The sequence below is a fragment of the Lontra canadensis genome, unplaced genomic scaffold (assembly GCF_010015895.1).
Source record: "Lontra canadensis isolate GAN:19392208 unplaced genomic scaffold, GSC_riverotter_1.0 scaffold106, whole genome shotgun sequence".
Classification (NCBI taxonomy): Eukaryota; Metazoa; Chordata; class Mammalia; order Carnivora; family Mustelidae; genus Lontra; species Lontra canadensis.
In genome coordinates, this window is record NW_022631100.1 from 1,956,412 (window position 1) to 1,966,343 (window position 9,932).

The window sequence follows — 9,932 nt, forward strand, 5'->3', positions numbered from 1 at the left end:
CCACAGCCCACTGTGACTGAACCCGTGTGTGGGTCAGCCACTTCTCCTGGCTGGCAGCCTGACCCCGGCCCAGTGAGCCTTCGTGCTTCTCTTTCCCTGGGTCCCCAGCCTGCGTGGTCCAAGAAAATCTCCCTCCTCCCTCCTCCCTCTGTCTGCTGCCATCCTCATTCATCCCGCAAGCTTACCCCTCTCTGGGGTCTTCTCTGCCCCTAACTTGTGTTCCCGGCTCTACATTTGCTTCCCTGTCCTATGAGGAGGCTTGGGTCTCCCTCCGGAAATTAGTCTCTAGCCTCAGAGTCTGGGGGTGAGCAGGTGGGGCCTCCAGAGGGCTCAGGGCAGCCCAGGCTGTCCCCACGCCCCGCCCACCCCACCCCCCGCGAGAGGACAGCATTGGTGAGTCACTGGGAGGCCAAGGTTCAGGGCCCCAACTAGCTCTGCACTTTACCCTTCATCTCCAGCCCCTGTCCCGGCTCGGGCCCTGGTCCCTGACCCCGTCCACTCATGTCCCCTTCACCACCCAGCAGGAGCCCACATCCAGGGCCTGGGCACCCCTTACCACCACAGACAAGCAAGGAAACCTGGGGGGCAGGGGGCTTGCTTCCTCCGCCAGGGAAAGCCCCCTGTAGGACAAATTAGGAAGTATGGGTTTTGAACATTTTTCTTCATTTTTAAAATTCAAATGTATGTGTATATATATATCTGTGTGTGTGTGTGTGTGTGTGTGTGTGTGTTTATATATTTATTTATTTATTTATTTTTAAAGATTTTATTTATTATTTGACAGAGGGAGACACAGCAAGAGAGGGAACACAAGCAGGGGGAGAGGGAGAGGGAGAAGCAGGCCTCCCACCAAGCAGGGAGCCCAACACGGGGCCCAACCCCAGGACCCCAGGATCATGAACTAAGCCGAAGGCAGACGCCTAATGACTGACCCACCAAGGCACCCCTAAAATTCAAATATTTAAAATTCGAACAGTATACAAGGACACAGTGAATAGGCAGCCTTGGTCTCGCTCCTTCTCCCTCCCCGGTTCCCACCCCGGACAGCTTCTGCTTCCCTCACACGCGTGCTCATGTGCACACCTCCAGGACCACCCGTGCACACCAGCACACGTGTGTATGCGTGGGGCCGCCCAGCTGTGCATGCAGACGAGTTAGACATCCTCTCACATGGTGCAGTGTGTTCCGGAGGAGGAACGGTTACCTTCCAGAATGAACGCTAGAGCGGGCAGCCTGGAGGGACACAGACAAAAAGGCTCGGAAGTAGAGTGTAGGTAGGGTTCTGGTTTTGCTCAAAGAAAGTTATGATCTGTATTTCTTTAAAAAGTCTGAGCTGGGGCCACCTGGGTGGTTCTCTCTGTTGAGCGTCCGACTCTTGGTTTCCGTTCAGGTCGTGATTTCTCGGGGTCGTGAAATCAAGCCCCACGTCAGGCTCCACGCTCAGCCGGGAGCCCGCTGGGGATTCTCTCTCCCTCAGCCCCTCCCTCTGCTTGCTCATGGCTCTCTGTCTCTCTCAGATAAATAAATCTTGAAAAAAAAAGTCTGAACTGCTACAGTCCAGAGAGTCTAAGGAGATGTGACAATGGACCATAACGTGGGGTCCTGGATGGGATCCTGGAACAGGAAAAGGACGTTAGGTAAAAACGCAGGACATCGGAGCCATAGTCCATTGTCTGTGGACACCAGCGTTATTCAGCCTTTAGAAAAGAAGGAAGCCCTGCCCTAGATGACCACGTGGGTGGACCTCAAGGACATTCTGTTGAGTGATATAATTCAGTCCTGCGAGGACACATACTGCACAATCCCACGGATGGGGGGAATCCCCAACTGTGACGCTCCTAGAGGCAGAGAAGAGGATGGGGGGGCCGGGAGGCGGGGAGGTGGGGAGACGCTCAGTAATGGGCATAGAGTCTCAGTTATGCCAGAGTAAGTTCTAGACACCTGCAGGCGCATCATGCTTCTCGCAGTTGGCGGTGCGGGTTGGCATGCGAACCAATTTGTGAGGAGGGATTAAATGTTCTTCCTGCCAGAAAATTTTAAAAATAAAAATGTTTCTAAAACTAAGGAAATCTGAATAAATGATGGATTTTAGTGGAGTTACGAACGTATTAGTACTGGTTCGTTCCTTGTAACAAATGTACCAGGCTAACGTAAGCTATTAATGACCAGGAAACTGGGTGTGGGTTCGTGGGAACTTCCTGTATGGCCTCACTGTTTTTCTATAAATGTGAAATTGTTCCATAAGGGTGCCTGGCTGTCTCCGTGGAGCCTGAGACTTCCTTTTTTTTTTTTTTTTTTTTAAGTAGACTCCATCCTGAGATCAAGACCTGAGCTGAAATCAAGAGTCGGACACTTAACCGACTGAGCCACCCAGGCAGCCTGAACATGCTAATCTTGACCTTGGGGTCATGAGTTTGAGCCCCACCCTTAAAAAAAAAAAAAAACTGTTCCAAAATAACAAATTTACTTTTAGAAATTTGGGAAGACAACATAATGTTCTCTTCAGTTAGTGGTATTATGTGTGATTTTCCCCCTTTTGATTTATATGAATTTTCCATTTCTTACAGTAAACATGTATTGTTTATGTAATGAATTAGCAGTGGCCCAGAACGAGAGCTGGTCGTGGATTGCTGGTCATGGTGCGGGCCCCCACAGGGGACAGCAGTGCAGGCTGTTTGCCTTTAATGCCCAGGCACTCTCCGGGTCACTTGCCTGGGAAGGGACCGCCCTCAGAGGGACTCCGGGGAGGGACTGGATTCACACACCCCTGGCCTGGATGTGTTCCTAATGCCCAGCACGCCACTCAACCTTAAAAAAAAAGTCTCCACTTAAAAGAAGCTATGCTCTGAATTTATATCCCTTTTAGAAGATTAGGAAGTTCAGAAAACACAAAAAATGAAAATAATTGGGGGCACCTGGGTGGGTCAGTTGTTAAGCAGCTGCCTTCGGCTCACGTCATGATCTCGGGGTCCTGGGACTGAGCCCCCCGTCGGGTTCCCTGCTCAGTGAGGAGTCTGGTTCTCTCTCTGCCCCTACCAACCCCCTCTCGTGCTCGCTCCGCACTCTCCATTGCTCAGAGGAAACTACTTTTTAGGTGTTTGTAGTCTGTCCTTCCAGACTTTAAAATGTATATACATGTGAGTTCGTATACACACACACACACACACACGACAGCTTACAAAAACAAGATATTTGACTTCGGGATTCGCTTTTACCAATTGGCAGTGAGCTGTTTTACATGTTAAATAAAAACGTATTTACACTGTCATCTTAAACAAATGTATCATATTCCAGTGTAAACCTGTAATCTCTTTCAGCCTCTAGTGCTGGATAGACAGGGTTTTTTTCTCCCAATCTCTTTTTAAGATTTTATTTATTTGTCAGAGAAACAGAGAGAGAGAGAGAGCACAAGCAGGGGAAGAGGCAGGCAGAGGGAGAAGCAGGCTCCCCGCAGAGCAAGGAGCCCAATGAGGGGCTTGATTCCAGGACCCCGAGATCATGACCTGAGCTGAAGACAGACGCTTAACAATGGAGCCACCCAGGTGCCCCTCAATCTTTTTTTTTTTTCCCCAAGGTTTTCTATTTAAGTGACCTTCACACCCAACATGGGGCTCGAACTTACAACCCTGAGATCAGGAGAGGCATCTGCTCTACCAAATGAGCCGGCCAGGTGCCCCTCCCCGAGTCTTCACAATATTAGGCAGCCTTGGCAAGTGCACGGCCGGCCAGCCCCAGGCAGGGCTCATGCTCCCATGTGTAAGGGCCATGGTCCCAGTCTGTACCTTGCAGGCGCCCCTGTGGCTGGAACACCCAGTAGACACGTGGGTGGCCGCTGTGCTCAGTACCGTGGGGCACTGCCCGAGCTCAGGGAAGGGGGGTACAGTGTGCAAACGGGGGGCCATGGCTGCAGCCTCCCCCATCCCCGTGGGCTGACTGTGCTCTGTCCCCCAGGGCTGGACATCCACTTCATCCACGTGAAGCCCCCCCAGCTGCCGTCTGGCTGCACCCCAAAGCCCTTGCTGATGGTGCACGGCTGGCCCGGCTCCTTCTACGAGTTTTATAAGATCATCCCGCTCCTGACTGACCCCAGGAGCCACGGCCTGAGCGAGGAGCATGTGTTTGAAGTCATCTGCCCTTCCATTCCTGGCTACGGCTTCTCGGAGGCATCCTCCAAAAAGGGTACGGAGTGCTACTGGGGCTTCTGAGGGTCAGGTCTTCCCACAGGCAGGGAGCCAGCAGGGACAGCTCCCTTTGGAGCCAGGGGGTAGGGCCCAGATGGCTAGCGCTCCTTCTCAGGCTCTCCTGGGGGTGGGGGGTGGGGGATGGGCAGAGCAGCCTGTCCTCAGGGGCCAGCACTGGCCTCAGGGCCTGCACTCCTGTGCTCTCAGGGGCTCCCCGCACCGGTTCAGGGCCACCTTTGTGCTTCTTGCTGTTCCAGACCAGCCCTCGCAAAGCACAGGCCCCCAGAACCTCGCGGTGCCAACCTGAGCCCACCGCACCTTGCTGTGTGGCCATCCATTCACTGACCCTCTCTCCCACCAGAGGCCAGGCACACACCAGTGGCCAGGCCGCCATGGGGCCCCAGTACTCTTTCTCCCCTTCTGTGAGCTGCTGTTACCCCAGCCTGCAGCAAGGGTTGTGGGGGGGATGAGGAATTTCCTGGGAGCCCAGGGAGTGACCCCTCCGTGACTCTGTTCTCTCCCCTCCAAACCAGGCTTGAACTCTGTGGCCACGGCCAGGATCTTTTATAAGCTGATGCTGCGGCTGGGCTTCCGGGAATTCTACATTCAGGGCGGGGACTGGGGGGCCCTGATCTGCACCAACATGGCCCAGATGGTGCCCAGGTGAGGATCCCTGTCATGGGGAGGTTGCCATCTGGGCAGGGGGTCCACCTGGGCACACCTGAGCCTTGGTGCGTGCTCGCTGGGGCTCACCCAGGCATGGTGTCTGTGGGCCTGGGAGAGGGGAGTGAGGGCCCCCCGTCACCCTGCTGGGCCTGGGACACCTTGATGTGGATTCTGTCCTGGGAGTCACAGGGGGTTGGGGACTCTGGGCCAGGTGCCCCGGCAGAGGGGGCAGGTAGAGGAGGGGAAAGTCAGGCAGTGGACCTTTCTGGAGGACCAAGCCCTGGAGGAGACCAGAACGTTCTAGAAACTCTGTCTTTTCCTCCCCATCATGGGGCCTCCCCAGAGGGGCAGGTTCCAAGAGGGCTGGCACCATAGCCAGAGGGCTCATCTACCCTCCCCCAGCCCTGCGCCAACCTCACCCAGACCCTCTCTCTGCCCTCAGCCACGTGAAAGGCCTGCATTTGAACATGGCTTTCATTGTAAATCCTGGCATCCTGACCCTTCTTCTGGGACAGCGTTTCCCGCGGCTTTTCGGCTACACACAGAGGGATATGGAGCTGCTGTTCCCCTTCAGGGAGAAGGTTTTCTACAGCTTGCTGAGGGAGAGTGGTTACATGCATATCCAGTGTACCAAGCCCGACACTGTGGGTTAGTGCGTGCTTCCGGCCAGGGGGCCTCACCCAACCCTGTGACGCTGCTGGGGATGGGCAGAATCCTCCCGGGAGGGACCCGAGCTCGTTCTCGGGCTGCAGTGCTGGGCAGAGGTCAGGCGAGGCAGACACCTGCCAGAGCGGACTCGGTGGGCCCCGGGGTCTGGACCCCTGAGCCCTGCACCCTGAGGCTAAGTCCTGGCAGCCCCAGGATTCTGGGGTTTGGAGGGGGTCAGGATGCATTTGGAACTGTTCCCCTAATTTGGACTTTGAGGCTGTTTCTTACTTTTTAAGAATCAGAGCATATAAACTAAAAAAAACCATTTTTTTTTTTTTAGTTTTTTTAATTTAATCTCTGTACTCAACGTGGGGCTGAAACTCACGACCCTCAGATCAAGAGTTGCATGCTCTTTGGACCAAGCCAGCCAGGCACCCCAAAACCCCATCTGGGTCTCCCCAAATGTGGGAAGCTGCCCATGCCATGGAGAGACCCAGGAGCAGTGGGGACAGCATTACCCCTTTTTCTCAGATGAGCGTTCCAAGGCCGAGGGTCGAGTAGATAGGGGGTGCATGAGTGCCCCAGGAGCAAGGGCAGCGCTGTGCCCCAACACAGGGCCCTGACTGCTAGCTGGTCCCAGGCGCGAGTCAGTCCCTCCCTTGCTTCTCCCCACCCCAGGCTGCGCTCTGAACGACTCCCCTGTGGGCCTTGCTGCCTATATCCTGGAGAAGTTTTCTACCTGGACCAACCCAGAGTTTCGAGACCTGGAGGATGGAGGCCTGGAGAGGTGAGACACTGCCGTCTAGCCGCCAGCCAGCATGTCCTACCTACGGCTGGGTACCCCTCGGACCCTCGCCCTGGTGAATATGGCCCCAGTTCCTCTGGATGAGGGAGCAGAGGCACAGAGAGGCCTAGCGACTCTCTCCAAGCCTCATAGTAGAGCGGTCAGGAACGGGATACAGGGCTGGAGAATGTCTATGGTCCATTTGCTAAACAGTCCCCTCCTGGGATCAGTGGGTCCAGAGGGCAGCAAGCCCCCTTTATTGCCAAGAGGTCCGAGCAGCCAGGGACCCCTTCCCTCCAGAACCCACGAGAGCCCAGCGTCTACACCTGACCGTGTGCCCTGGGGAAGCCAGGCCTGGAGACAGCTGCAGGGAGCCTGGGAGTATGTACGTGACTTCCAGGCCTCTGGCCTGACTCGGGCTCCATCAAGGTCAGCCCTGACTCAGCTTCTCCAGCACCCATCTCTCTCTTCATTGCTGTGGGGGCACACAGAGCACCAGACACAGTGCTGGGGTGGGAGTGGGGTGAGCTGGGGCTGGCTCCCACCTGGGACGTGGGGACCGTGTCTAGGCAGTGCTCTAGCCCCAGCACCTAGAAGGAAGCTTGAGCTCGACAAACACGCACTGGACAAATGAGCCCGGGCTGTGCGAGTCCGGAGAAAGGAGGATCTGCTCTGTCTCTGGGGCAGGGAGGGGAAATGACTGGGAGAATCTATTTGATTGGGACCTTGAAGGGTGAGTGGGAGTTTGCTGGTGAAAAGGATGGAGGAGAGTTGAGGCAGAGAGAAGAGCAGAAGCTAAGGTGGGAGGCATAGAAACGCGAGGTGCTCTTGGAAAGACTGACTTTGCCGAGGATAGGGGCAGGTATGCAGGGGCCACACCATGAGCCCAAGCATGAGCCCTCATGGTGGGATCCATTCCCTGCCCCACGCCGGGCAGGGCCTGGCGGTGCAGAGGTTCTACCAGCATGTCCTTGGCAAGGAATGGCAGGATAGCCAGGGCTCGGTGGGGGGTCAGGGGGAACAGGGACAGCCAGGGCTCAGTGGGAGTGGGGGGAGGCGGCAGCAGAAGGAGCAGTTTCTAGCTCCCCACCAGGCTGCAGGGATGCCCTTCATCAAGCAGGAACTAGGGAATGAGGAGGGGAGCCTCGGAGCATCTGTGCCCGTTTGGATGGTGGAAGTGTGCACGTGGATTTGGATACAGACACACGTGAGCGTGTGTGTGTGGGAGCACTTGCATCTGTGAGCGTGTGTGTCCGCCAGGGGCTCAGCAGAGATGCGGGCTGCTTCCGGTGTGGACTTGCTGAGTGGGAGGTGCCTGCTTGGTTAGGGACTGAGACGGGTGGTCCGGAGCCCCAGGGAGGGGTCGAGGGGAGGAAATTACTTTCTCTGTGCTCCGGAGGGAATGAGCAGGCTGGGCAAGCAACACCCAGGGGGGTGGGGAGGACAGAATCTGGTGGGAAGCCCCTACCTGGACAGGGGTTGGCAAGTGTGGGTTGACAGTTGCAGGGATGCAGAGAGGGGGCCAGAGGGGTGACAGGAAGGCAGGCCTGGGTGGTATGGACCCCAGACTGTGGGCAGGGGAGGCAGAGTGGCCCTGGAGGAGGCCAGTGAAGGGATGAGCATGGGAGGCGGAGCTCTCCGAAGCCCCCAGATCTGGAATCGAGCAGGGAAGGCATGAGGGGAGCTGCTCCACAGAGCTGGTGTCCCCTGGGGTTTGTGGACCATCAGGTGGGTCTGGGTGCCAGAAGGCACAGGGCTGATGGCATTGAAGGGGTATCATAGCGGGGGCGGGGGCAAGGTGTGAAGCTAGTGGATCTGGGCGCATTGGGGGGCTTTTCTGGGAGGGAAGGCTGGAGGCTGAGGGGGCAGAAGATGAGTAGGGGGAGGGCATTCGGGGGCAGAGGTGGTGGGCACCAGCAACCTGGACAGGGGAGGCCATGGAGGGCTCCTGGGGCCTCTGGACACAGGGTAGCATGAGGGGACCGAGCAAGAGCAGGACAGAGCCCGGGTGGCATGTGGGGTTTCAGGTTTCCACGTGCCCCCACAGTAAGAACCAGATGGCTCTTTCCTCTGCACGCGTGGAGCCCCACAGCCTGGGTGGGTTCCCATGCCGGGCGGGGAGGTCCAAGCCTGCCTGGCCTCAGGGATAATATGCACCTGCCTGGGGCGTCTGAGCAGGAGGCAGGACCCTGGGTGGGGGTCCCCAGGGCTCACAGCCTGAAGGCCGTGCCAGGCTCTGAGGGGCCTCCTGGGGCTGTTTCTGCAGGAAGTTCTCCCTGGACGATCTGCTGACCAATGTCATGCTCTACTGGACAACGGGCACCATCGCCTCCTCCCAGCGCTTCTATAAGGAGAACCTGGGCCAGGGCTTCATGGCCAACAAGCACGACCGGTGAGTGTGGCCAAGCCCGCAGCAGGTGCCTGCTGACGTGCCTCCAGGACCGGGAGCAGTCAGACCACCGGCTCTCCACCCCGAGAGGCTCGACCCCCAGGGAGGGTCTTTGACGGCCAGACTTTGCAGCGCAGCTGGCCCTTCCGCAGAAGGAGGCTCCAGTGGGTTGGAATTGAAGAGTGTGTTTAGAACCCTGGGTCTGTCCTTTCCGGCTCCCTGTGGGTGGGCAAACAGACCCCACTCCCCCATCCCCAGTCCCTGCTGCAGGGGACAGAAGGGGACCAGGATGCCACCTTGCCTCTCAGTGGGATCTCTGTCCTTCTAGGATCAAGGTCCACGTGCCCACAGGCTTTGCTGCCTTCCCTTGTGAGTTAATGCATGTGCCGGAAAAGTGGGTGAAGTTCAAGTATCCGAAACTTGTCTCCTATTCCTACATGGCCCGCGGGGGGCACTTTGCTGCCTTTGAGGAGCCAGAGCTGCTGGCCCAGGACATCTGCAAATTCGTGGGGCTGCTGGAGCAGCGCTGATGCCCGTGGGGCTGGCTGTCACCCGCAGGCTCCCCGGCCGACAGCTGTCCTCCCCGCCCCAGGGCCCTCCCAAGGAGCAGGGAGACCCCCTCTTCTCTTTGCAATGATGTACGCCCCACACCTGTCCCCCGCCCCTGCTGGCCCCCTACTCACTGCCCCCCTCCAGTGCTCCCACACGCATGTCAGTGATGATAAATGAATCTATTCCTAAGAATGGCTGGAAGCAGGTGACATGGGCACACCCGTCCCAAATGGGGAGCCGTCCCAGTACAGCTGGCAGGTTGGGTCTGGGTTGGGGAGGGGGTGGTCCCACTGGGAAGGGTGGAACAGGCCCGGGATGGGGGGGGCACCGGGACGCTCCACCCCCTCCTCATGTCCCTGGCTGCCCAGAGCATGGGGCTGCTGTGGGGGGGGGGGGTGGCAGGGGGCCTGGTCCACCACCCACCTGGTCCTTGTGCCTCTGGCACCCCCTGGAGGCAGTGGGAGGCTGCCAGTCCCCCATCCCCACAGGGAGAAAAAGGAAGGGGCCACCTGTCCTTCCAGCCAGGGTTGCAGCCCACCCAACCCGGCCTGGCCCACTGCCTGCCTGTTCCCACAGCAGCTCCCAGATCGGAGGGGGAGGGCTAGACACTAGCCATCGTCTGGAACCCCTCTCCAGCTGGGATCCGCTGCAGGCTTTTTGGTTATTGGCTAGTTGAGGGGTCTTCTGGGGCTGGGCAAGTCGCGTGTCCTCC

General features: G+C 57.6%; 1 protein-coding gene across 3 annotated transcripts in view; it reads left to right on the forward strand.

Moving 5' to 3' along the window:
* The window catches only part of EPHX1 (epoxide hydrolase 1), a 55,897-nt gene extending 46,485 nt beyond the window's left edge, over positions 1 to 9,412 (forward strand). For all 3 annotated transcript variants that reach the window (XM_032838720.1, XM_032838718.1, XM_032838719.1), the window contains 6 exons: positions 3,952 to 4,179; positions 4,715 to 4,844; positions 5,290 to 5,495; positions 6,174 to 6,282; positions 8,546 to 8,671; positions 8,997 to 9,412. In XM_032838720.1, the coding sequence (XP_032694611.1) occupies positions 3,952 to 4,179; positions 4,715 to 4,844; positions 5,290 to 5,495; positions 6,174 to 6,282; positions 8,546 to 8,671; positions 8,997 to 9,198 (1,001 nt within the window). In that variant the 3' untranslated portion in view covers positions 9,199 to 9,412. The remainder of the gene's footprint in view (positions 1 to 3,951; positions 4,180 to 4,714; positions 4,845 to 5,289; positions 5,496 to 6,173; positions 6,283 to 8,545; positions 8,672 to 8,996) is intronic.
* Positions 9,413 to 9,932: the final 520 nt, after the last annotated feature.